Source organism: Hevea brasiliensis, chromosome 9, assembly GCF_030052815.1.
Source record: "Hevea brasiliensis isolate MT/VB/25A 57/8 chromosome 9, ASM3005281v1, whole genome shotgun sequence".
NCBI classification, from domain to species: Eukaryota; Viridiplantae; Streptophyta; class Magnoliopsida; order Malpighiales; family Euphorbiaceae; genus Hevea; species Hevea brasiliensis.
The window spans coordinates 2,318,857-2,343,637 of NC_079501.1; the positions used below are offsets into that span (position 1 = coordinate 2,318,857).

The 24,781-nt window shown below is 33.6% G+C and overlaps 3 protein-coding genes across 4 annotated transcripts; all 3 read left to right on the forward strand.

Moving 5' to 3' along the window:
* Positions 1 to 516: 516 nt before the first annotated feature.
* LOC110656650 (NAD-dependent malic enzyme 59 kDa isoform, mitochondrial) lies at positions 517 to 9,147 on the forward strand. Of its 2 annotated transcripts, XM_058152381.1 has the most exons (19): positions 518 to 864; positions 1,540 to 1,636; positions 1,813 to 1,931; positions 2,024 to 2,191; positions 3,033 to 3,161; positions 3,581 to 3,641; positions 3,786 to 3,889; positions 3,979 to 4,062; positions 4,177 to 4,283; positions 4,384 to 4,486; positions 4,972 to 5,079; positions 5,239 to 5,304; positions 5,856 to 5,928; positions 6,024 to 6,110; positions 6,562 to 6,616; positions 6,709 to 6,780; positions 7,400 to 7,462; positions 8,234 to 8,348; positions 8,644 to 9,147. In XM_058152381.1, exons 1-19 carry the CDS (start codon positions 736 to 738, stop codon positions 8,713 to 8,715), a joined length of 1,812 nt encoding a protein of 603 aa, XP_058008364.1. In that variant the 5' UTR covers positions 518 to 735; the 3' UTR covers positions 8,716 to 9,147. The 2 variants fall into 2 exon arrangements, with proteins under 2 accessions (XP_058008365.1, XP_058008364.1); XM_058152382.1 differs by lacking the exons at positions 8,234 to 8,348; positions 8,644 to 9,147 and adding an exon at positions 7,949 to 8,220 and having other exon boundaries at positions 517 to 864.
* A 7,655-nt stretch (positions 9,148 to 16,802) lies between these two features.
* On the forward strand, positions 16,803 to 19,055 carry LOC110644535 ((+)-neomenthol dehydrogenase). Its single transcript, XM_021797352.2, has 5 exons — positions 16,803 to 16,955; positions 17,065 to 17,311; positions 17,467 to 17,532; positions 17,958 to 18,131; positions 18,463 to 19,055. The coding sequence occupies exons 1-5, from the start codon at positions 16,936 to 16,938 to the stop codon at positions 18,838 to 18,840; spliced, it is 885 nt and encodes a 294-aa protein (XP_021653044.2). The 5' UTR covers positions 16,803 to 16,935; the 3' UTR covers positions 18,841 to 19,055.
* A 270-nt stretch (positions 19,056 to 19,325) lies between these two features.
* Positions 19,326 to 22,077, forward strand: LOC110644534 ((+)-neomenthol dehydrogenase-like). Its single transcript, XM_058154223.1, has 5 exons — positions 19,326 to 19,441; positions 19,768 to 19,921; positions 20,532 to 20,597; positions 21,067 to 21,300; positions 21,524 to 22,077. Exons 1-5 carry the CDS (start codon positions 19,326 to 19,328, stop codon positions 21,929 to 21,931), a joined length of 978 nt encoding a protein of 325 aa, XP_058010206.1. The 3' UTR covers positions 21,932 to 22,077.
* The last annotated feature ends 2,704 nt before the right edge of the window (positions 22,078 to 24,781 follow it).

Consider the following 24,781-nt stretch of genomic DNA (forward strand, 5'->3'; position numbering starts at 1 on the left):
CGTTCACTTGCAGAGGGATACCTACCCCAAGTGCGGCCCAGAACTTGTGACTATATTCTCAAAGTTTGAAACTTCAAACGATATCAACCTCTTGTTTGAACTTTGAATTCTATTGGACCCCAAATTAAATTCTGGTTGTTGAGCCTTTATTCCACACTCCAACTAACATATTTATCTTCTTTTATTTTTTTGCATTCTCTTCCGAAAAAGAGAATAATTAATTTCCAACCATTCAATTCTTTCGGATGGAGATTTGTTCATTTACTAATTTACCCTTTATTCGAAAAGCAATCATCCACGTGGCGACTGACTACTCGTGCTCCTAATCAAGTCATATTCTTTTCGCTTGCATTCCCATAAATACCCTCACTGCCCGTAATTTCTCCGGGCAGCCATTGTACGACCATTCCATCTGTTCCCGCAACTGCCCCCGAACTTGGGCAGCCGTGACCCCCTTCCTGTCACGTGTCAACAGCTTCAACTGTTTTTGCTCTACTTATACAGACAAGAGACCATGGAGCAGGAAAGTCGCAAAACCCATTATAGGGAAAAAAATTAAAAAATAAATAAATAAAATCCAAGCGTGGACTTGCTTTTACACAGTTTATCACTTCACTCTTTGATTTCTGACTTCAAGAATAGTTACTGTGGTTTAAGATGCTGTGATTGTGAAGTGGATTTTTGAGTTCTGTTTCATTTTGTCGTTTGGTAAGATCTTCGATTTTAGGGCACAAAATGTGGAATGTTGCGCGATTTGCGGCTTCCAGTTTGCGCCGACCACGGAGTTTCTCGACGGCGATACCTGGTCCATGTATTGTTCACAAGCGTGGAGCTGATATTCTCCATGATCCTTGGTTCAATAAGGTTATGCATTATTACGTCAATTCTTTTTGTTTTTAGCTTGTAGTTGTAGCACTGTTTTGAAGTAGCTGTTCCCATGCTAGCAAAAAAATAAAAAGTTTGTTACTGTCGGTACACCTAAGAATAAAAAAAAAAGTTTCAATTGATGATTATTGATGCGTGAGATTTCGATGCCAGTTTGTTTACAAGTTCTGTGAATTGAAGATTCTGTTGAGTGTGCGTTACATAGGATGAAATAATTGTAGTAGAAGTTTTTATACAATGTGTTATTTGTCAGCTCTAAGACTCTGGAAGTTAAAAGGCAACGGATGTGAAATCTTGGCTTTCAACTGTGTTTAAGTGGCTACATATAATTTCATATTGTTGATTTCTAAAAGTTTTATGTGGTCCACCCACTATAATTTTATCCATAGAGATGATTTACCCACAATTGTTTACCTTGTAGCTTTTATACTTCAATTGTATGTATTAGTCTAATTTTAAGGATTGTAATGGAGGAGCTTGTTTGTACCAGTTGTTGTTGCTATGCGACTCTTTTCGGTTACATTTAATTTGTACCCAGCAAAATATGCCCATACGTGTAGGAAGATGTACGCCTATATTTGCTGATCAATGTAAGGCCTTTCTCTGCTCTGCTCTCTCTCTCTCTCTCTCTCTCTCTCTCTCTCTCTTTCTTAGGATACTGGGTTTCCTTTGACTGAGCGAGATCGACTAGGGCTGCGTGGCCTCCTTCCACCTCGTGTTATATCATTTGACCAGCAATATGCTCGTTTTAGTAAGTTGGATTTCTACCTTGTTGAAGCTATTATTTACTTATTGCTCAAATATTATGCCAATAACCTGTCACTTCTTTTTGCTTTATTATATTTATATGCCTTTTTATTTTTATTGTATGTGTTTTTAGTCATTTGGTATCAATGACATATTATGCTCTGTAACTTGAATTTTTAGTGGAGTCATATCGATCACTGGAGAAAAATACTCAGGGACAACCAAATAGTGTTGTGTCCTTAGCAAAATGGAGGATCTTGAATAGGCTTCATGATAGGAACGAGACATTGTACTATCGAGTAAGTTCTGTGGAAAATTCCAGCCTGAATATATTAAGGTATCAGTGCAATTTATTGTACTCTAGAGAGACTCAGGTTCCTTTCCTCTCTAGGTCCTTATTGACAACATCAAGGATTTTGCTCCGATAATATACACTCCAACTGTGGGGTTGGTATGCCAAAATTATTCAGGTCTATTTAGACGTCCCCGTGGAATGTATTTTAGTGCAAAGGATAAAGGAGAGATGATGTCAATGATCTATAATTGGCCAGCTCAACAGGTATGCTATGAATCTATGCTGAGAACATATCATTGCCCTTTTGTTTCACTTGTCGGAGTTTACATGCATCTTGTTATCTCTATTATTATCTTTTGGTTCTTATTTATTTTATTTTTCATATGTAGCAGCAATTTTGAGATGGACAAAATGAACATATTGTGAGTTATAGAAATAGTGTTCTGTTAGAGAAGTTAGCACATTTCCCTTAGCATGTAAAATATGTCAGAGGAGCAACAAATTGCAGAATTTGTTTGTTATATAGTCTTCTCTAGATTAAACACCAACAACCCCCCCCCCCACCCCCCCCCCCCCCCCCCCCCCCCCAAACACCACCCAAAAAAAAAAAAAAAAAAACACATAGAAAATTTAATTTAATTTACTTCCATCCCAATTGTTCATTATTTTTTTCATTATGGCCCCAAATGCTAAATATATAATCATGAAGGTCCAGTTTAATTTGACTCAAGTTTGGTTTAGGCAATTGGTATATAAACCCAAGGTCACAATATTTTCCTCATTGGCGGATTTTTTTTTTTTTTTTTTTTTTTTGCCATAGCAAGAATGGCCTAATAGACTCTTATTACTGTCAAGGTAAATGAAAACAAGTAGGGTCTCTGAGAAAGAAGTTTTCTTTAACTCTTCTACTGCTAACTGAGTCCTCGGAAGCAAAGCTTTGGATAACTTTTCCTAGAGTACTATTTATAGTAGTGTCCTTGAATGTTAGGTCAAAAGGCAGTTTTTAACTTATCTGTGCTTTGATAAATCTAAATTCTGTTACATTGGAAAATACAGGGATTCAATTTTTCCAATTATTTTTTTTTTTATTTTTCTTTTGTTGCAGGTGGACATGATAGTCCTAACAGATGGAAGTCGTATTCTTGGCCTAGGTGACCTTGGTGTTCAAGGAATCGGCATAACCATTGGAAAGCTTGATATGTATGTTGCTGCTGCTGGTATCAACCCACAGAAAGTATGTGTCTCATTCTCTCTCTCTTACCTTGGTGTGCTATGTGCCAGTTGCTTCTCATATGTACAAGTGTATACACATTTGTTGTATAGCTGACGCAAAGGTTTTACTATACTTTATGCAATAATGTGCCAATGGCTATGATGCATAAGGATAGTTCACTGAAGTTGCTTATCAGCCAGCCACCTCTAAAAATGTGAAGCTGAATTTTCCCATTATCTCCACTTATTTATCATACTTGCATAAATATCTATACCAAGTGAGTTCCCTGACAATATGGCCTTAAAGCTCTGAAAATTTAGAGTCTATTTTAACTTTGGAGATCATTTATTATTCAACTCTTTCTCCTTTCCACATATTCTTATTTTACCTACTGATTATGTTATCACTTCTCTTATTCAATCTATATCTATGTATAATAGATACTACCAGTTATGCTGGATGTTGGTACAAACAATCAAAAGCTGCTCGAAGATCGTCTTTGTGAGTAAAATTTTACATGCTGTTTTTTTTAATCGATCTTTTCTTGTTTTCTAGGAGAATAAGGAGATATGCTATGAACTTGAAAAACTTTTCTTTCTAGCAAATATTATGAAGTTATGGATTTCACATGACTCTGTTTGACAGATTTAGGACTTCGACAACCTAGGCTGGAAGGAGAAGAATATCTATCAATTGTTGACGAGTTCATGGAAGCTGTTTTTACACGTTGGCCCAAGGCCATTGTACAGGTTTGTTTCTTTTAAAAAAAGTGTTTCCTTTTGTATTTGTGTAAAGTCTTGGTCATGCCATAACTTGGTGGTTTGGATAATCTTATCAGTTTGAGGATTTTCAAATGAAGTGGGCGTTTGAAACTCTGCAAAGATATCGTAAAAGGTTTTGCATGTTTAATGATGATATACAGGTGAGTACAGCTGTTTTATTTTACTAGTTACATATATTATAATGCATTGTGGGCCACAAAATATCATGAGTGCCTCTGCAGTTTTGACAATTGTGCTTACTTTGTGACTTACAGGGAACTGCTGGTGTTGCACTTGCGGGATTGCTGGGAACTGTAAGAGCCCAAGGTCGGCCATTGTCTGACTTTGTGAACCAAAAGATAGTTGTAGTGGGGGCTGGGAGGTACTTGCTAAAGATCAATTTTGATGATATTACATAATAGGCTTGCATATAAATTCTGTTACTTGCATGTGCTAATTTCTACATTTGTTAATGCTTACAGTGCCGGGCTTGGGGTCCTGAATGTGGCCGTACAGGCTGTTTCAAGAATGTCTGGGAAAAATGAAACAGCTGTAAAGAATCAATTTTTCCTACTCGATAAAGATGTAAGGTTCTATGCTTTTGCCTTCCTTTACAGCAGTCTATACTCGACTCAACTCAACTAAGGCTTTATCCCAAAAATTTATTGGGGTCGGCTTTATGGATTCTCTTTCTCCACTCTAAACGATTTTGAGTTAAATCCTCGGAAATGTGTAATACAGCAGTCTATAATCATACATAACTACATTTGTCTTCTATATTTTCTAATATGGTAGCAGGTGCCTTATCCTTGATAATATATTAATTACATATCTGATGGATTTCTAGATGATCAGCATAACCAGTATTTTTTTTAACCTGTGGTCATTATAGTAGTTTAAGTTTTGGTTAAGTGATTAGAAACATGAAGCAGTTCTTAGGGGAAATCAATATTATCAACCTTTACCTCTTTTTTATACTTGCCGCTAGATTGTCTTCTGTAGCATTTATTTCCTGTTGTCTGTAATTTTTTTTTTGAAAATTATTATTATTATTATTATCTCTGATGAAGGGTCTCATCACAAAAGAGAGGAGAAATATTGATACAGCAGCAGCACCATTTGCTAAAGGCTTAAAAGATGTTGAGGGGCTTAGGGAGGGAGCTAGTCTTACTGAAGTGGTAAAACTTCTACAGCTCCTTTATACAGCCTTAATAAGTACAAGACTGATATTGTAAGGCATGAAAGGCATTAGTTGTAAACCACAACTTTAGAGTTATACTTCTTATTTGTAATTGTGCATACTCATTTTGTCATTGTAAGAGTTAAATGTTATTCAGGTTAAAAAGTTAAAGCCTCATGTTCTTCTTGGTTTGTCTGGAGTTGGTGGGATCTTTAATGAAGAGGTAAAATCTTTATCATGCTTTGTGATTTCATTTTTCGTCATGAGTAGTTATTAGCATTGGAACTGATAAATTGGTAAAAGTGGCTAAAAAATGTATATTGCTACTACTAACTGTGGTTCTTCTCTATTTCATGAGTTCCTTTTTTCTAATTTTTTGGATATGTAAATTGCTATCATGTTTGAGTAATATACTTTACGATACCATCTGATGATAAAAGGAACTCATTGTTGTATAAGACTTTTATAATGGTTGTTAATAATCCTTTTCTTTTTCTTTTGTTCTGTGGCACTAGCATTGATGCATTCATCCAAATTTTTGCTTTGGAAGTGGAACAAATCTGTTGGTGAGACACAAGTACAACTGCATGTGCATTAGAGAAGTACTGAATTTGTTGCTAAGACAGAAGTACAGATGCATTAGTCAGATAAATTTTAAAACTAGCTTTGATTGCCATAATCATTTTTTTTTTTTTTTGTAGAAACTATATATAATTATTATTTTTATATTTCCTGATTTTGTTCCTTATAAATTTTGCTTGGAATATGAATCAGGTGCTCAAGGCCATGCAAGAATCTGATTCAACTAAACCTGCTATTTTTGCTATGTCAAACCCCACAATGAATGGTCTGCTTTGGTGAATTTCACAAGCTTCCAAATTTATGACAGGAGCTGGTTATTTCTGTTGACATTGTGTATTGTGATTGTATCCCCTGGAACAGCGGAATGCACTGCTGCTGATGCTTTCAAATATACTGGGGAAAATATAGTTTTTGCTAGTGGAAGCCCATTTGAAAATGTTGATCTTGGTATTATTTCTTAGTGATGTTTAACTTGTTTGGAAATATTTTGACACCACGTGTTGAAGCAATTATCATGATTATTTATTGAGAAAAATACAAAGGGTCCCCCAAGGTGTGTCGTATTTACAGTTTGATCTTCCTCTTTTTTTTAAAAAAAATCTGCAATATAGTCCTTGAGTTTTTATAAAACTGGACATTTTGGTCCATTGCATAAAACTGATCCAAAACTGCATAGTGGTCCAGAACACGTCATTTTGTAAAATAAAAGAATTATTTTATTTTTTTTCAAAATGAAGGATGGCTGAAGTATGAATTACCACCTTGGGGTTTGCCAGGGAGGAGCAGGTTTATTTTTTCCTAATAAACTTAATTGTTAGTTCATATCTATTATTGTAAAAAGTTTTTGACTTTGATGATCTAGTTTTTATTGCCTTAACTATCATGCATGTGTTTGCAGGGAATGGGAAAGTAGGGCATGTAAATCAAGCAAACAATATGTACCTGTTTCCTGGGTTTGTGTTCCCTGTTATGTATTCATTTTTGAACTTCTGTAGATTATGCTTAAAACTAACATTTATGCATATATATTTTTTTTTGTTATCAGTATTGGTTTGGGAACTCTTCTTTCAGGTGCACGTTTTATTACAGATGAAATGTTGCAAGCAGCTTCTGAATGGTATAGAATTTATGAATTGCTCCTTGCCTCTTTGCTTGAATGAAATTTTTAGATTTTTAATTGAGAGAACTATAGTTAAAGCTGAAGAATGGTAGGAAAATGTTGGATTTAGTGGCCTCTGATTTGTCATGATGAAAATTGGTGTGCAGCCTCATTAGCTTCCTGCCTTGAAATTGGCTGTAATTCATGAAATTCTACCATGGGGTTGGGTTCTATTTTTCCATGTGGAGTTCTTTTCTTCTATGTTATTACTACACTTCCTACATGTTTGGATGAGCCAATCCTCTAGTAGTTAGTTATGAAGACTCTGCTTTAGTTCCTGTATCCTTATGCATTATGATATTTGTGCCTTGATCGATTTAGCTAATTGCTTTGTTGGAATTCATGGCAACTTGGGAGGGTTGGAGCAATTTGTTTTCTATCTTGTCAAACATGCATTATAGTGAATATGTCACCTAAATATTCAAAACACTTGCATTCAAAAGTTTTTCAAGTGCCACTATTATATGACTCTGAAGTGAACAATAATTTGATAGATGTGCTCTTTGATTTTTATGAGATCATGAGGCCTGAAGCCTCTTTTCAGCCATGAATTGCTTACATGATATTATTTTTACAGCCTCGCATCTTACATGACAGATGAGGAAATCCAGAAGGGCATATTATATCCATCTGTTAATAGGTAATACTTCCAGCTCTTGGTGATTGCAATTTATTTTCCTTTGTTTTTTTTTTTTTTTAATTTTTTTTTTGGAGGTGGACAATGAATACTTGTCTTCTATTGTTTTCCTATATAGAACTTCACCAGTTTCTGAAAATTCAATTAAAAGAAAGCGTATGTTCTCCTTCCCCCTCTCCTGCCACCACCCACATTTCCACCGCCTACGTGCATGTTACTAATTAGCTCCGAAACCCATTTATTTTTCGTGATAGTTATTGGTACCAACATGGTCACTACTATTGCTATCACTATTACTACCAACAGCACCACCATTGATTATGCCATCACCAGTGCTGACATTGGTACCATTTATTCTACAAAAAATTAAGAAAAGATAATAAAGAGGAAGACTGCAAAATTGCATGACCTGCTTCTGGTTATTAATTTTGAGTAATTTGTTGTCAACTTTATGTGAATACTGATCATTTAATTATTCATTTCATGTAGGATTTAATGATAACTGGTTGTCATAGCCCTGAGAGAAACGTAGGATTTGGATTAACACTTCTAGGCATCTAAAGGAAAAAAAAAATTAAGAAATGGTAGGCAGAAGGAAAATGGTAATTGCTTATAGTTTTTATTGAGTAAAACAGTGCATCTTGTACATATATATTTTGTCTTAGCTTGTTGGTAAGTTGTCATCATTACAAAAGTTGGATTGTGGGTTCCATCCAAGATCTCTCTCTGATGGTTTTTCGTAGTAGATTGATACCATATTTGTGCATAATGCAGTATTCGACACATTACAGCTGAGGTTGGTGCTGCTGTTCTGCGAGCAGCTGTTGCCGAAGGTTTGGCAGAAGGACATGGTGATGTGGGCCCCAGAGAGCTCAGGCACATGTCAAAAGTATGTCAATTTCTTATGGAAAAAATAAACCAGCTCCTTTTATAGGGAAAAAAAATGGCAAATAACTTTACACTTATCCAAGAAAGCATTAATATTAAATGATTGATACGTCTCTGAAAAAGCATTAGATAGAACAAAATGATTGTAATTTTTTTCCTTGGCTAATTAATTAAGTATTTGCAACTAAAGGCAATAAGATGACACATGATAATTGGTTGTATATAGGCCTTGTTTGTGTAGCTCTGCCGTGAAATCAATCTCCCCCCTAATTTTTTCATGGTGATTCTGGATGCAGGAGGAGACGGTGGAATACATCACGCGCTATATGTGGTTCCCAGTTTACAACCCCCTTGTTCATGAGAAATAGAGCTGTAGTTCATGAAAAATTTATGGGCTCTGATCATCGCCCTCTACTGCTTCATCTCCAGAAACGTCAAAAATAGTGAAAAGATCGTTTTAAGTTTGAACCTAAATGGATTACTTCAGAAGATTGTCAATGAACTATTGAGCAATCTTGGACCACTGATTCAGTCTCTTCGTTAGTTCAAAGCTCAATCACTGCAATGAAATGTTATCATCTTGGAACAAATCTAGGCCTTGTTTGGTTAAGAAGTAAATAGACTAGGAAGTAGAATTTAGTCTTGTTTAGTTTACATTATCCAACCAACTTCCTGAGAAGTAGAGCACTCTACTTCTCTTGTGCAAGTAAAGTGACTTACCTAAATTGGTAAGTTGCACTTCCTTAGTTAAATATAATGAATTCACTAATTTGTTCTTTAATTTATTACACTTTACATTATTTTATGAGTATTATTGTCTTTTACAATTTAAAAGTAATTTACTTCCTAAAAAATTAAATTTGCAATCAAATACATTTATATCATTCTTCCCAAAAAAGTGTCTTACAAATGTACTTCCTGATAAATATACTTTCTAGGAAGTAGAGCATAACCAAACAAGGCCAATTTGAAATACAAGCATCAAATAGAAGTTCTATCAAACCAACTTGTTTATATTCAGGCTTATGTAATTTCATTTACCACGTTATGTCTTATGTGTTGGTATATGTTGAACCGAGTCTAGAAAGAAATTTCCTACGTCTAAAAGATCCCGTTTTTCTTGTTCCAATCAGCTTTTGTGCAAGAAATATGTGCCTGTTACTCATGAAGCTTTTCAAGGTTTGAAACACAGAAGGAAAGGGAAAAAATAGTGCTATGGCCATCTAAGTTGACATGAATAAAGCTTATAATCAGATCAGTGATCAGATTATAAGCTTTATTCATGTCAACGTTGATGGCTGAAGCAAATTTCCTCCCCTTGTTTTCATGTTTCAAACAATGAAAGATCTCGTAATAAACCAGCACATTGTTTTGGATATTTCTTGCTAGCACAAAAGCTTAACTGGAACGGGAAACAAGATCATCAAGTCATGGTTTCATTCTGGTAGCCATGGTTTTACATATAACTCTGTAAACAAAGTTACGTGACCCTGAGTATTTCTTCTTCTTCTTTATTATTATTATTATATGGTGTGATGCAATATGAGGTAATATTTTTGAATGTTATTTAAAAAATAATTATTTTTAAAAAATATTTAATAATAATATCAAATACGCCCTAGTAATGGGCAAATTGTGCTTGATGAGAGGACTGAGGGGCAATAATCAAACCTGGAACCTTAACACGTTAGGAAAAAAACATGATAAATATTTAAAACTTGGCTAAAAGTTCTGAGCACATTTGAAGAGCAACCACAAAATAAATTTTTAAATATTTGTCAAATTTTCTTCAAACAATCTCTCAAATTGGCCACAACCCTGTTTGGATTGAAGAAAAATAGGAGAGGATTTTCCCTTGGATAAGAGGGGAATTATAAAAGAAAAGATATTTAGGATATTTTCATTTATGAAAAATTATGGTAGTTTTTTGAAAAAAAAAATTATAAAAAAATGAAAAATAAAAATTTATATTCACAGGGTTGATTTTCAAATAGAGAATTGAAAATTATTTTTTGAATTTAATTAAAATTTAAAAAATGTTTTTAAGTTGGTCTTTCACTATTTTTTTATAATAAAAGTTATAATTTTCAAATGTTTTTAAATGAAAATAATAATTTTTCTATAATTAAAATTATATTATAATTCTTTTTTAATTAAAATGTAAAATAAGTATTTTTTTTTAATAATGGAAGGTATGAATATTTTTAAATTTTTGAATTAAAAATTAATTTTTATTATTGACAAATAAATGCATTTTTTATTTTTTGGCAAAAAAAATATATGTTCTTCATATTTTTTTCTCATTTTTATTAAAAATGAAAATCAAAATTTTCATACAAAATAAAAAATTATTTTTCATAAAGTAAACAGACTCTTAATTTTCTTTTTAACCTATTCTCTTTAATTTAAAGAGAAATAAAAAGAAAAAAACTTACTATTTACTGTAAAATTATTTATTTATCCATCATATTTTAAATTTTTTTTAAAAAATAAAGGATATAATTATAAACTTACAAAATATTTCTTGTTCTTTACATTTTATTCTCTTTCCAAATATTTTCCCTTCATTTTTTTTTAATTTTCCTTAATCAAAGAAGAAATATGTAACACCTATAATTTTTAAATTTATTATTTTGCAAGTAAATATTAATATTTTATTTTATTTAAATTTTAGAAAATTATTTGAAATTTTTCAGATTTTAGAAATTGGGTTCGATTTTCCGAAATTATAAAACTTTTATGATTTTTAAAAATCTATTTAAAGACCACGTGTCAAAACTAAAAATATATTTGGACTCTACGAATTTTTCTGAGTTTTTTAGAATTTTTTCGAAATTTTTGAGCCTCGTTTTCGGTCCCAAGGCAGAATAAAAATTCAAAATTTTGTATCTTGAATTGGACCAGCCGAATCAAACCGGATCGGATCGGACCGGTCGAATTGGACCAACCTTTTCGGTCCCATTAAACTTCGTAGTATTTTTCTGAGTACTAAATAAGCTTAGAAAATTTCGTAAAAATTATATACTAACCCCCGTGTTATGGGCTTCGCGTAGGTACCTTCAATTCGCAGAAATTCGACGGTTGCCCACGTCTGTGAATTTCTGGCCAGACAGACAGGCTACCGAAAAAGTCTCGGAATTGGGTCGAGATTTTAGCTACTGCACCGTTGTGAGACATCCCGAGCGCGTTCCTTAGATCGGAATCGGCATAGGTAAACCCGAACCTTACTTTTTCTTAATTTTCTAGTGCTTGAATGGGATTAAAAATCTATAAAATATTCGTAGTAGCTCAGAAAATTATGATTCTTTTTGCATTAGCTTAGTAATATTGCTAAGAACCGCGGGGCAAAGTTTTAGAATTTTTAGAGCTTATTTTGGTAGTTTTTGCAAAAAGGGTCAATTATAAGGACTAAACTGTAATTTTACATATTATGATTGATGACTGTTTGGATGGGCTCAGGAGGGGTTGTGTGATGTGATTGAGTTGTGGGTGTATGGTTTGTGGATATAGAAGTCGTTTTTAAGCCTTTTTACAAGTTGGGTAGGTACTAGGTATAGGGGAGACTCTGCCGGATTTTCGGCACGACTTAGGACATATTTGATTTTTTTTTTTGTTTGTATTGAGTCAATTGTATTAAATAATTATAATAAAATTGTCAGGTGAGCCGGGACAGCCTTCCTCCTCTGCCCAGCCGCCACAGTGACTGCGGTTAAGTCTGTGAGCAAAATATTAATTTTAATTATAATTTCAATATTATTATATGTTCAAGCATGTCCATGCATCACTTATATGTATGTATCTATGTAGTTAAACACTAGGCACATTTTACATTGCATTTATAAATGTTGAAGTGTCATGGATGTTGTTTGTGGTAATTTGGAGCAGTGTGTGTGCATTGGCGTGCGTGAAGTATAGTGTTGGATATGGACAGGACGGGTAGACACAGCTTGTATAACACCCCAAAAATTTTAAATTTTATTATTTTATGAGTAATATTGGTATTTTAATTTTATTTAAATTTTAGGAAATTTTTTGAGATTTTTCGGATTTTAAAAATCGGGTTCGATTTTCCGAAAATATAAACTTTGATGATTTTTAAAAATTTATTTAAAGACCACGTGGCAAAACTAAAAATATATTTGGAGTCTACGAATTTTTCTGAATTTTCTGAAATTTTTTCGAAATTTTAGGACCTCGTTTTCGGTCCCGAGGCAGAGTAAAAATTCAAAATTTTGTATCCTGAATCGAACCGGCCGAATCAAATTTGACCGGATCGGACCTGTCGAATCGGACCGGTCTTCTTCTTTTTCTTCCTCCTTCCCTCGCGCGTCCGACCCCTCTCCCTTCTCTCTCTCTTTTCTCTCTCCTCCCTCCTCCCCTTGCCGCGCCGCCACCTCCCCTGCCTCCCCACCTCGCCGCCTCGACCTCCGGAAACGGCCTCGATAACCCGCGGCCGCGACTGCTCACCTTCCCGGCCAAAATCCGGTCGATCCGGCCACCAATCGGACCGGGTCTTGTGTCTAAACACATCTACTCGTCGAGAGCTTTCCATAGACACCAAGAACACCGAAATCCGTAGAGCGATTTGTTCAATTTTTGCCCGGGAAATTTTTAGCCCATTTTGACTTTTGGGCTAGATTTCTCACAAACCGTAAACCCCACGAGAAAACCGAGAGTACCAGAGCGCTCCACTCGTCGAGAGCTTCGCGGCGACATAAATTTCAAATTTTTCCGACACCGTTTTTCGGTGGGTCCCACAGAACTTCGCAGTGTCTTTCCGAGCATTAAATGAGCTTAGAAAATTCTGAAAAATTTATGTACTAACCCCCGTGTTGTGAGCTTCATGTAGGTATCCTCAATTCGTGAAAATTCGACAGTTGACCGGGTATATGAAATTCCGGCCAGACAAACCCGCTACCTGAAAAGTCTCCGAATTGGACCGAGGTTTTGGCTACCCCCCCATTGTCAGATGTCCCGAGCACGTCCCCTAAGTCGGAATCGGTAAAGGTAAACCCGAACCTTGCTTTTTCGTAATTTTCTAGTGCTTAAATAGGATTAAAAATCCATAAAATATTCGTGGTAGCTTAGAAAATTATGATTCTTTTTGCAATAGTTTAGTAATATTGCTAAGGACAGCGGGGCAAAGTTTAAAAATTTTTAGAGCTTATTTGGGCAGTTTTTGCAAAAATGATCAATTATAAGGACTAAATTGAAATTTTACATATTGTGATGGATGACTGATTTGATGGGCCCATGAGGGGCTGTGTGATGTGATTGAGTTATGGATATATGGATTGTGAGTATAGAAGTGTGTTTTGAGCCCTTTTGCAGGTTGGGTAGGTCCTAGGTATAGGGGAGACTCTGCCGGATTTTCGGCACGACTTAGGACGTATTTGGTCTTTTCATGATTTGTATTGAGTCAATTGTGTTAAATAATTGTAATGTAATTGTCAGGTGAGCTGACGCCTTTCTTCCTCCGCCTACCGCTACAAAGGACCGTTGTCAAGTCTGTGAGTAGAATATTAATTTTAATTGTAATTTCGATATTATTATATGTTCAAGCATGCCCATGCATCACTTATATGCATATATTTATGTAGTTAAACTCTAGGCACGATTTATGTTGCATTCATAACTGTTAAAGTGCCATGGATGTTGTTGTGGTAATTTGGAGCAGTGTGCGTGCGTTGGCGTGCGTGTGATGTGGTGTGGACTATGGACAGGACGGGTAGTCACGGCTTGAGTTCTTCGCTGGGACCCGATCCTTCGGGGTAGACACGGCTTGAGTTCTTCGCTGGGACCCCGATTTGGTTATTAAGTGGAAGTCCGAGCTGAGTTCTTCGCTGGCATCAGATTGGATTTAAAAGAGCTGTATAGGGAATCAGCTCCCATATATTATGATTAATATTACAGGGTGTGTGAGTGCTCCAAATTACCTTTTTGCTGTTATGATGTGAAAAATATTGTTGCTGTTGCATTTCACTCCACAGGTTGCATTAGTTCTAGATAGTTATAGAGATTATGGTTAAAATTGATATTTTACTCTCTGAGTCGAACGCTCACTCCTGTTCAAAAATTTTTCCAGGCCACAGGAGGATATTTTGAGGTTAACCTGCTTTCTCCCTCGCAGGTCGATTACTAATGTTTGTATAAACTTGTTAAATCTTAGAATTTCCGCATGTGTTAGAAATGTTTATTTGATTTGGGTCTGTAAACTAAATTATTATTTTGGACCTGTAAACTTAATATTCTATGCATGTTTGATGGATTGGATGAGGGAGCTGAGCTCCCATTTATTTTTATGCTGATGAGTATGTGGAGGGTGAGCTGAGCTCCCCAATTGAGTATTTACTGTGTTTACAGGTCGGGTGAGTCAAAAACTCCCCGTTGGTAGGTCCATTTTATGGCCGGACTCTATCCGGTTGATTTCTTGAAATTGGGCCCAAATGGGCCTTAGAGTTGGATTAATGAATAGTTAGGCTTACTACGGGCCTCGGGGGCTTTAGGCTGGCCCAAGTCCTAGTGCCGGTCCGGCCCATGGGTTGGGTCGTGACAGCTTGAGATATTTGTTGGGACCCGGTCCTTCGGGGTAGACACGGCTTGAGTTCTTCGCTGAGACCCTGTATTGATTTATTAAGCGAAAGTCCGGCTTGAGATCTTCACTGACAGAGGTTGGATTAAGAGGGCTGTATAGGGGATCAGCTCCCATATATGTATTGTTTGATAGTGTTGGGCGTGTGAGTGCTCCAAATTGCCTTTTTGATGTGATTTATATGAAATTTATGACGATGTTGCATTTCACTCTACAGGGTGCATTAGCTTTAGATAGCTATAGAGATTATGGTTAAAATTGATATTTTACTCTCTAAGTCGAACGCTTACTCCTGTTCATATATTTTTTTCATGCTACAGGAGAATTTTTGTTGTGTCTAACCTGCTCTTCTTCTTCGCAGGTCTATTGATAGTTTTAAATGTGTTTGTTCTATTGGGTTAAAATTCTTAGACTCCGCATGTGTTATAAATATTTATTTGATTTGGGTCTGTAATATAATTGCCATGTTGGACCTGTAAATTTATTTAAAAGCATGTGTGTTAGACTGGATGAGGGAGCTGAGCTCCCATTTATTTTTATGGCATCAGGATTATATTGAGGGTGAGCTGAGTTCCCCAGATGATTATATATTGTGTTTACAGGGCGGGCGAGTAAAAAACTCCCCGTTAAAAGGTTCATTTTATGGCCGGACTCTGTCCTGTTGAATTCTTGAAATTGGGCCCAAATGGGCCTTAGAGTTGGGTTGAGGAATAGTTAGACTTACTACGGGCTTCGGAGGTTTTAGACTGGCCCAGGTCCTAGTGCCGGTTCGGCCCATAGATTGGGTCGTGACAAAAGAAAAAAAAACTTTATTTTCCATTATTTTCTGTTTCATTAAGAAAAAAATGAGAGAAATAATTTTGAGAGGAAAGATTTATTTTTATTTTCTCTCAGAATTAAAAAAAATTAAGAAAAGAAATACTAAAAATTACAAATATATCTCAATATTTTATAATAAATTTAAGAATATTCATAAAATTACTTTTCCATCAATACTTACTTTTTCTATATTTAAACATAAAAAAATTTATTTCCTTTTTAATATTATTTTCTTTCTTCCAATCCAAACACAGTGAAACATATGAAAATACATGACCCTGAAAAGTGAGCTGGTAAACATGCGGTTTTCGGTGGCTTTATGTGTATCAAATAGTTAGCCCTTCTGGTGAGGGTTTAGTGAGAGAGATATTTTGGTGTAGTAGGCCAAGGGCCCAAGATACCATTTTCTTCAGTGCTGGTCAGCTGCCGTCATTTTCCAAAGATAACGTCGCCGCTTTTAAATCCACTCATTTTTTATCCGCTACTTGGTTCGCCTCATAGGACTTAAAAAAATAAAAAAAATCGGTAGCTTTAAGTAAAAAGGGTGTGGTTTCGATTTTGATTTGGGATCTATTTAAGCATTGAAATTGAATTAAAATTTTAATATAATTTTTTTATATTTTAATTATAATTTAGTATAAAATTATTGAAAAAATATAAAAAAATAATAAATAATACTAAATTATATATATATATATATATAAAAAATTGATTATCAATTTAATTTCAACTCGATTTAAGTTCAATTTAATTTTTAATGAAAAATTAAAATTAAAGTAAATCATTAAAATAAGCTTAATTTCATATATTTCTTATTAGTTCGATTATCTGAACTATTAAAAATTGTACAATAAATTATAATGAATTTCACACAATTAGTTATTCAAAACAATTTTTGTTAGGATTATAAATTTCACGTAAAAAAATATAAATATAAAAAAGTAAATATAAATAATTAAATTTTAATATATATAAAATAATTTAATTACTTATATCAATTTAAATTAAAATAAATTAAAATTCAATCGGTGCTCTTTTTTTCAACCCACAGGAACATGGTGAGCTCATAATTGAAAGGGAAGCTCATAATTGAAAGGGAGCAGTACATGCCATTCCATCTTCAATTGGCACCAGATTATGCCCGTTTCAGTCTTTTAACTCACAAATAGTATCTTCAATGGCACAAGCAACCAAGAGGCAATTCTTTCCTTATTCACATTCACAGATATTATTCCTCCCTTTATCTGCCCTGCCCGCTTCTTCGATTGTTGCTGACGAGTTCTTCTTCTTCATTTTTTCTTTTCAGGTATGCGGTGGTTACAGGAGCAAACAAGGGGATTGGGTTTGAAATTTGCAGGCAGTTGGCTTCAAATGGGATTGTGGTTGTTTTAACAGCCAGAGATGAGAAGAGAGGCCTTGAAGCTTTTCAAAAACTCAAAAACTCTGGTTTCTCTGATCTTCTTGTGTTTCATCAGCTTGATGTGGCTGACGCTGCCAGTATTGCTGCTCTTGCTGATTTTATTAAAACTAAATTCAGAAAGCTTGATATCCTGGTACCAACTAAAATCTTGTTTCCATTTCTTCAAGATCGTATCTCGTTGCCTCTTTTTTTTTTTTTAATTAAAAGAATTAAATTCTAGCAATTTTAAAAACGTTGAGTTTTTATAAGCTGATGATGAATGATTAAAAACTTTGCACCTCTCCACAGGTGAACAATGCTGGGGTTCTGGGAAACAAAGTTGATGGTGATGCTTTCATAACCGAGCCTGGTAAGGTGAGTTTCTATTAATTAGCATACTTAATGAAGCTCAAAAGAAGGGTAATTTAATTGATGGTCTGCGTGGAGATCAATGCTATTCCAGTCCCTGACAAGTTTGATGCCCACAATTGTGTAAGGCTGAGACGTTTTTGTCCACCTTGCTTTAAACATTTTCTGTAAATTTCTAGTGGATACCAGTTATCCTTTTCAATCTGAAGATAAACCTCATAGATACATCCCACTAGTGTATACCACTGAATTGCTGACAATTTAAGTTTGGTATGATTTCTAGATCAAGATTTTCTGAGACAGAACTGTAATTTTAAGTGCTGTTTGGTTTGCTAGACAGGCAGGGGAAACCATTAACTGATGCTGCTGTACATTTGGTTCTAACAATGCATGTAACTAGAATGATGATTAAGTTTCTTTCATTGATGCAGGAAGGTGCAAGTATCAATTGGCATAAAACTCATCAAACATACGAGTTAGCTGAAGAATGCCTGACAATAAACTATTATGGTGCCAAAAGAATGGTTGAGGCACTTATTCCACTTCTCCAGTTGTCTGATTCGCCAAGGATCGTTAATGTTTCATCCTCCATGGGGAAGTTGAAGGTAAAAACCATATCACATTTTGCTACAGAGCATTTATTTTCATAACGAAATTTTCTCAAGTTTGATTCTGGTGGAAGGCTGATTTCAACGAAAGTTCAGCTAAGCTGAACAGAAACAAATCTTTTGATCATGCCATTGAAAATATTTATTTATAGCTGTTACTTGTTGAATTCTAGAATACAGCATTGAGAAATTCACTGCTGAGCCAATAATTGTTTTACTATTGCTTAATTAGTTTTTCCTGATAATGTTGGAGAATAATTGCTGTTTCGGGTAACTGTGATTTTGGTAATGGTGATTGGTAAAAATGTTCTCTTGTAATTTGTTTCAGAATGTAACAAATGAATGGGCTAAAGAGGTGTTTGTTGCTGCTGACAACCTATCAGAAGAGAGAATTGATGAGGTGTTGAGCAAGTATCTAAAAGATTATAAAGAGGGTTCACTCGAAAGCAAACGTTGGCCTGCTTTTATGTCTGCCTATATACTCTCAAAAGCAGCTATGAATGCCTACACAAGAATCCTAGCCAAGAAGTTGCCAATTTTTCGCATCAATTGTGTCTGCCCTGGCTTTGTGAAAACAGATATTAACTTGAATATGGGAGTATTATCAGTTGAAGAAGGGGCTGAAAGCCCAGCGAGGTTGGCACTGTTGCCTAATGATGGTCCTTCTGGTTGCTTCTTTGTTCGAAAAGAGGAGTCACCTTTTTGATTGGGAATGACGCATAGTAGGAGTTTCTCTGATTTTTATAGTTGGAGAATAATATCAGATTATGTATCATATAGTCTGAGTAATATGTGAAGTAGTTGTTGTTGTTGGTTTTTTTTTTTTTTTTTTTCTACCATGGAAACCTTAAAGGAACAATTCTGTAATGAACTTGGTTTTGATATAATGAGTTAGCTGAAGTAGTAAATAATTTAGCGCAAGTTTCTTGTCATGATAATGTTATGTATTTCACTTTCAAAGCATGATTCTTTAGAAATCGAAGGGTGGCGTCACCTACTCAAAATTGAATATGCAAATTATGGCATCAAGAGATGTTTGAAGACGACAAAGCCTAGCCTAAGCCTTACTAAATAAAGTTGGAATGCTTTTACTTAGGCCACGTGAAAGTTATGTTTAAAGAAAGTTCCTTTCAGCTGCACTGCAAATAATTCACCCGATAGGAGTTGTGCCCAAGTAAGCCAAGTGCATGCATGGCCAAAATTTCAACAGTGGAGAGCAAAGTCTCTTCCAACATTGTTTTTGACGACAATGCCAAGCAGCCAAGGACAATGGCAGTGGAGCGAGAGCCAGGAGAAATTTCAAAGCGGTGAAATTTCAATTATAAGAATATAATTAAAATATTATTGTTGAGATCAAAAGAAAAGTAGACCGTTGAAGCTAGCTCGTCCCAGTCTTATCTCTGTTTTATCATCGTCAATGGCAGAAGCAACCAAGAGGCAATTCTTTCACTCATCGCATACACAGTAATCCTATTTAGTTATCTGCTGTTGCTGCTTCTTCTTGTTGCTGACATTTCTTCTCTCTCTCTCTCTCTCTCTCTCTCTCTCTCTCTCTCTCTCTCTCTCTCTTTTTCCTTTTCAGGTATGCAGTGGTTACAGGAGCGAACAAAGGGATTGGGTTTGAAATTTGCAGGCAGTTGGCTTTAAATGGGATTGTGGTTGTTTTAACAGCTAGAGATGAGAAGAGAGGCCTTGAAGCTCTTGGAAAACTCAAACACTCTGGTCTCTCTGATCTTCTTGTGTTTCATCAACTTGATGTCGCTGACGTTGCCAGTATTGCTGCTCTTGCAAATTTCATCAGAACGCAAATAGGAAAGCTTGGACTAACTAAAACCCACTGACCTTTTCTTCAACATAGCATCCTGTATCCTGTTTTATCACTGGATTGAATTGGCTCTGTCCTTTGTCTGCTGCCCAATCTGGTCAACTAAAATTGAAAAAAAAAAGTAATATATATGGGTGATTGATAAAAAGAACTGGCCCCCAAATTTAATTTATCTTTTTTTTTGGTAAATAATTTGAAATATTGAATCTCTTTATTCATCATACAAGTGTGAAGGAGTACTTAAATAATATTACTTTCATTCTTGAATTCGAGTCCCAGTCCATGTTAAAAAAAAAAAGAAAAGAAACTTGCAGCAGCAACACTGCTTCTTCTTTATTTTTTGTTTCTCAATTAATCGGGAGAAATGAGCATAAGGGTGTGAAATGTGGAATGTTGGCCGTCCAAATGTTTTATTGAATTCTTAATGCTGGAAAATGAAAATTTCAAGATTTTAGTCCATTTGCTATTAAATTTCTGAAGTGAACCTAATAGTAAAAAGATGAAAACTTCTAAAGGTTTTCTTTTTATTTTGTGTTGAGTTGAATAATTAAAGATGCTGCACCTCCCCACAGGTGAACAATGCTGGTGTTCCTGGAATTAGAGCTGATGCTGATGTTTTAAGAGCCGAGTCTAGTAAGGCAAGTTTCTACAAATGAACATGTTTGATGAAGCTTAAAGGAAGGGTAATTTATTTGATGGTTATGGTTGGACTTGTTACTATTTGCGTAGAGATCAATATCTGTCTGGTTGAATGATTGTGTGGAGGCTGAGAGTTTTTGTCCACCTCACTGTAAACATTTTCTGTAAATTTCTAGTGTATACCATGTTCTCCTTTTTATTGTGGAGGTAACCCTCATAGATATATGCCCACATCTGCTTTTTCGGCTAATTAAGTGTCAAAGTTGCTAATTGTGCTTTTGAAGATAATATATCAGTTTATTATGACTTTTGAGATGAAATTTTACTGATACACAACACTTTCTGTGATTTGAAGTGTGGTTTGGCTTGCTAGACAGGCAACGCAAACTATAAGCTTTTTCTGCTGGACATTTGGTTGTGAAAATGCATATAACTAGCATGATGATTAAGTTTCTTTCATTGTTGCAGGAAGGTGAAAAAATCAATTGGCATAAAATAATAACTCAAACATACGAGTTAACTGAAGAATGCCTAGCCATAAACTATTATGGTGCAAAAAGAATGGTCGAGGCGCTTGTTCCCCTGCTCCAATTGTCTGATTCGCCAAGGATTGTCAATGTTTCCTCCTCCTTGGGGAAGTTGATGGTGAAATCGTATGACATTTTGCTACAGATCATTGTTTCTGTAAAGAAACTTTCTCCAGTTTGATTCAAGTGGCTGAATTGGACAAAAGTTCAGCTATGCTGAACAGAATGCAAATTTTTTGCTGGAGCCATGGAAAATAATAACTGTATAGTGTATACACATGTTGAATTCTAGAATGCGGCAATAATTCCCAATTGAACAACTGATTGTTTTGCCATTCCTTAGTTTCTTCCTGATAAAATTGGATGGTTAATTGTGACTTTGATAATGATGGTGATAGCTAAAAGTGTTCTCTTGTAATTTGTTTCAGAATATATCAAATGAATGGACTACAGAGGTGCTAGGTGAGGCTGACAACCTTTCTGAAGAGAGAATTGATGAGGTGTTAAGCAAGTATCTAGAAGATTTTAAAGAGGGTTCTCTTGAAAGCAAAGGTTGGCCTGCTTTTGAGTCTGCTTACATACTCTCAAAAGCAGCTATGAATGCCTACACAAGAATCCTAGCCAAGAAGTTGCCTACTTTTCGCATCAATTGTGTTTGCACTGGCTACGTCAAAACAGACATTAACATGAATAGAGGAATATTATCAGTTGAAGAAGGGGCTGAAAGTCCAGTGAGGTTAGCACTGTTGCCTAATGATGGTCCTTCTGGTTGCTTCTTCGATCGCAAAGAGGAGTCACCTTTTTAATTGGACGTGATACATTTCTGCAGAAAAGTATGCATGGTTAGATCAGTTTCTGTGCTTTTCAACGGTATAGTTGGAGAATAATCTCATACTCAGTGAAAACAGATTTGAATAATAGGGTTTGACTCCGCTGGATTATTTATTTTGAATGCAAGTTAAAAAAGAACACAAAAGTAGATTATAAGATAATAATTCTGGTATGATAATGCAATTAAAATTCAAACCTTAAAACCAAAGTATAATCTAATTTCAAAAAAATCAGAAACTAAAATATATTGAAAAAATTTATAATTTTATAGTCAAGTATTAAAAGTGTTTATTCGATCAAAGTGTAGATTAAGGAAAATTTCAAAAAATATTTGTAATTATCCCATTGTTAATTAAGTAAATGTTTTGTGGGGTTAGAAAGTAAAGTCCAAATATTTGAAAGAGTGTTGCAAAATTATGAATTTAAATTTCAATTGAAAAGTAACTTTATCTATCTGAAATTAGAGATGGTAATGGGTTAAATTTTCCTTTTGTGAGTATTCGATCTAATCAAATTTTAATATATGAATTTGAATAATATATAATCGAGCTCAAGATAGATTTAAGTTGAAAGAGTACAACTATCGATGAATTTAAGTTGAATTCGAATTTAAGTATTTGTTATTTAAATTTATTTATATAAATATTTAATTAAATATAAAATATATTTTTTATTATAATATTTATATAAATATTTAACACGTTAACACGTTATGAAAAAAACACGTTATGAAAGTTTCTACATTTCAAATATTTAAAACCTGGAACCTTTAACACGTTATGAAAAAAACATGATAAATATTTAAAACTTGGCTAAAAGTTCTGAGCACATTTGAAGAGCAACCACAAAATAAAATTTTAAATATTTGTCAAATTTTCTTCAAACAATCTCTCATATTGTCCGAAATTATTAGGTACACATGCACAATCTCTCACAATTATGTGAGACTCACTCTCTATATTGTAAGGTAGATCTATTTTTCTGTCAGACAGAGAACACTATTTTTTAGTGCTCCCAGTATCTAATAATTACCCAAGAGGATTTTCCCTTGGATAAGAGGGGAATTATAAAAGAAAAGATATTTAGGATATTTTCATTTATGAAAAATTATGGTAGTTTTTTGAAAAAAAAAATTATAAAAAAATGAAAAATAAAAATTTATATTCACAGGGTTGATTTTCAAATAGAGAATTGAAAATTATTTTTTGAATTTAATTAAAATTTAAAAAATGTTTTTAAGTTGGTCTTTCACTATTTTTTTATAACAAAAGTTATAATTTTCAAATGTTTTTAAATGAAAATAATAAATTTTCTATAATTAAAATTATATTATAATTCTTTTGTATTAAACATATTTAAAAAATATTTATTTATAATGATAAAAATTAATCATGTTATTACAAAAATAACAAATATAAAAAATTAAAATGTAAAATAAGTATTTTTTTAATAATGGAAGGTTCATATTTTTAAAATTTTGAATTAAAAATTAATTTTTATTATTGACAAATAAATGCCTTTTTTATTTTTTGGCAAAAAAATATATATATTCTTCATATTTTTTCTTATTTTTATTAAAAATGAAAATCAAAATTTTCATACAAAATAAAAAATTATTTTTCATAAAGTAAACAGACTCTTAATTTTCTTTTTAACCTATTCTCTTTAATTTAAAAAGAAATAAAAAGAAAAAAAAACTTACTATTTAGTGTAAAATTATTTATTTATCCATCATATTTTAAATTTTATTTAAAAAATAAAGGATATAATTGTAAACTCACAAAATATTTCTTGTTCTTTGCATTTTATTCTCTTTCCAAATATTTTCCCTTCATTTTTTTTTAATTTTCCTTAATCAAGGAAGAAAGAAAAAAAAAACTTTATTTTCCATTATTTTCTGTTTCATTAAGAAAAAAAATGAGAGAAATAATTTTGAGAGGAAAGATTTATTTTTATTTTCTCTCAAAATTAAAAAAAATTAAGAAAAGAAATACTAAAAATTACAAATATATCTTAATATTTTATAATAAATTTAAAAATATTCATAAAATTACTTTTCCATCAATACTTACTTTTCTATATTTAAACATAAAAAAATTTATTTCCTTCTTAATATTATTTTCTTTCTTCCAATCCAAACACGGTAAAACATATGAAAATACATGACCCTGAAAAGTGAGCTGGTAAACATGCGGTTTTCGGTGGCTTTATGTGTATCAAATAATTAGTCCTTCTGGTGAGGGTTTAGTGAGAGAGATATTTTGGTGTAGTAGGCCAAGGGCCCAAGATGCCATTTTTCTTCTCTGCTGGTCACCTGCCGTCATTTTCCAAAGATAGCGTCGCAGATAATATTAATTGAGTTTGTGTTCGAGTTTGGTGATTTTTACGGGTATCTACCAGTTATCATCCCTATTCAACACTTGCCCGCCCTCGTGGATTGAAGGGAACCAGTACATCCAAGAGCAGAAAATATTCTGAAAAGACATATTTACCCCTGATTGTGTGTAATTACTTAATTTATAATTAATATATTATTTAAATTTATAATAAATTTTATTTAAAATATAATACTTTCTCATTTCATAAAATTATTTTCTTGTGTAAATATTAAACACATAAACGATTAGTAACGAAAATAAATATCTATAAAAATTATAATAATTTTAATAAAATTTTTATTCTTATATAAGCTATTCACACACTCTATTCACAATCGATATAGAATTCGAAAGATCAACATGTCCAACTCACTAATAGACCTCAAAATTAATAATAATTAAATTAAATATTTATATAAAATTTATATAGAATTAATTAAAATATAT

Coding starts and splice junctions, on each gene's coding strand:
- LOC110656650 (XM_058152381.1), top strand. CDS start 736: ATGTGGAATGTTGCGCGATTTGCGGCTTCCAGTTTGCGCCGACCACGG. Junction 6,617..6,708: donor AATATGTACCTGTTTCCTGG/GTTTGTGTTCCC, acceptor TTTTGTTATCAG/TATTGGTTTGGGAACTCTTC. Junction 6,781..7,399: donor TTGCAAGCAGCTTCTGAATG/GTATAGAATTTA, acceptor TTATTTTTACAG/CCTCGCATCTTACATGACAG.
- LOC110644534 (XM_058154223.1), top strand. CDS start 19,326: ATGGCCAAAATTTCAACAGTGGAGAGCAAAGTCTCTTCCAACATTGTT. Junction 19,442..19,767: donor CCAGGAGAAATTTCAAAGCG/GTGAAATTTCAA, acceptor TGAAATTTGCAG/GCAGTTGGCTTTAAATGGGA. Junction 19,922..20,531: donor TTGCCAGTATTGCTGCTCTT/GCAAATTTCATC, acceptor ACCTCCCCACAG/GTGAACAATGCTGGTGTTCC.
- LOC110644535 (XM_021797352.2), top strand. CDS start 16,936: ATGGCACAAGCAACCAAGAG. Junction 17,312..17,466: donor TCAGAAAGCTTGATATCCTG/GTACCAACTAAA, acceptor ACCTCTCCACAG/GTGAACAATGCTGGGGTTCT. Junction 17,533..17,957: donor TCATAACCGAGCCTGGTAAG/GTGAGTTTCTAT, acceptor TCATTGATGCAG/GAAGGTGCAAGTATCAATTG.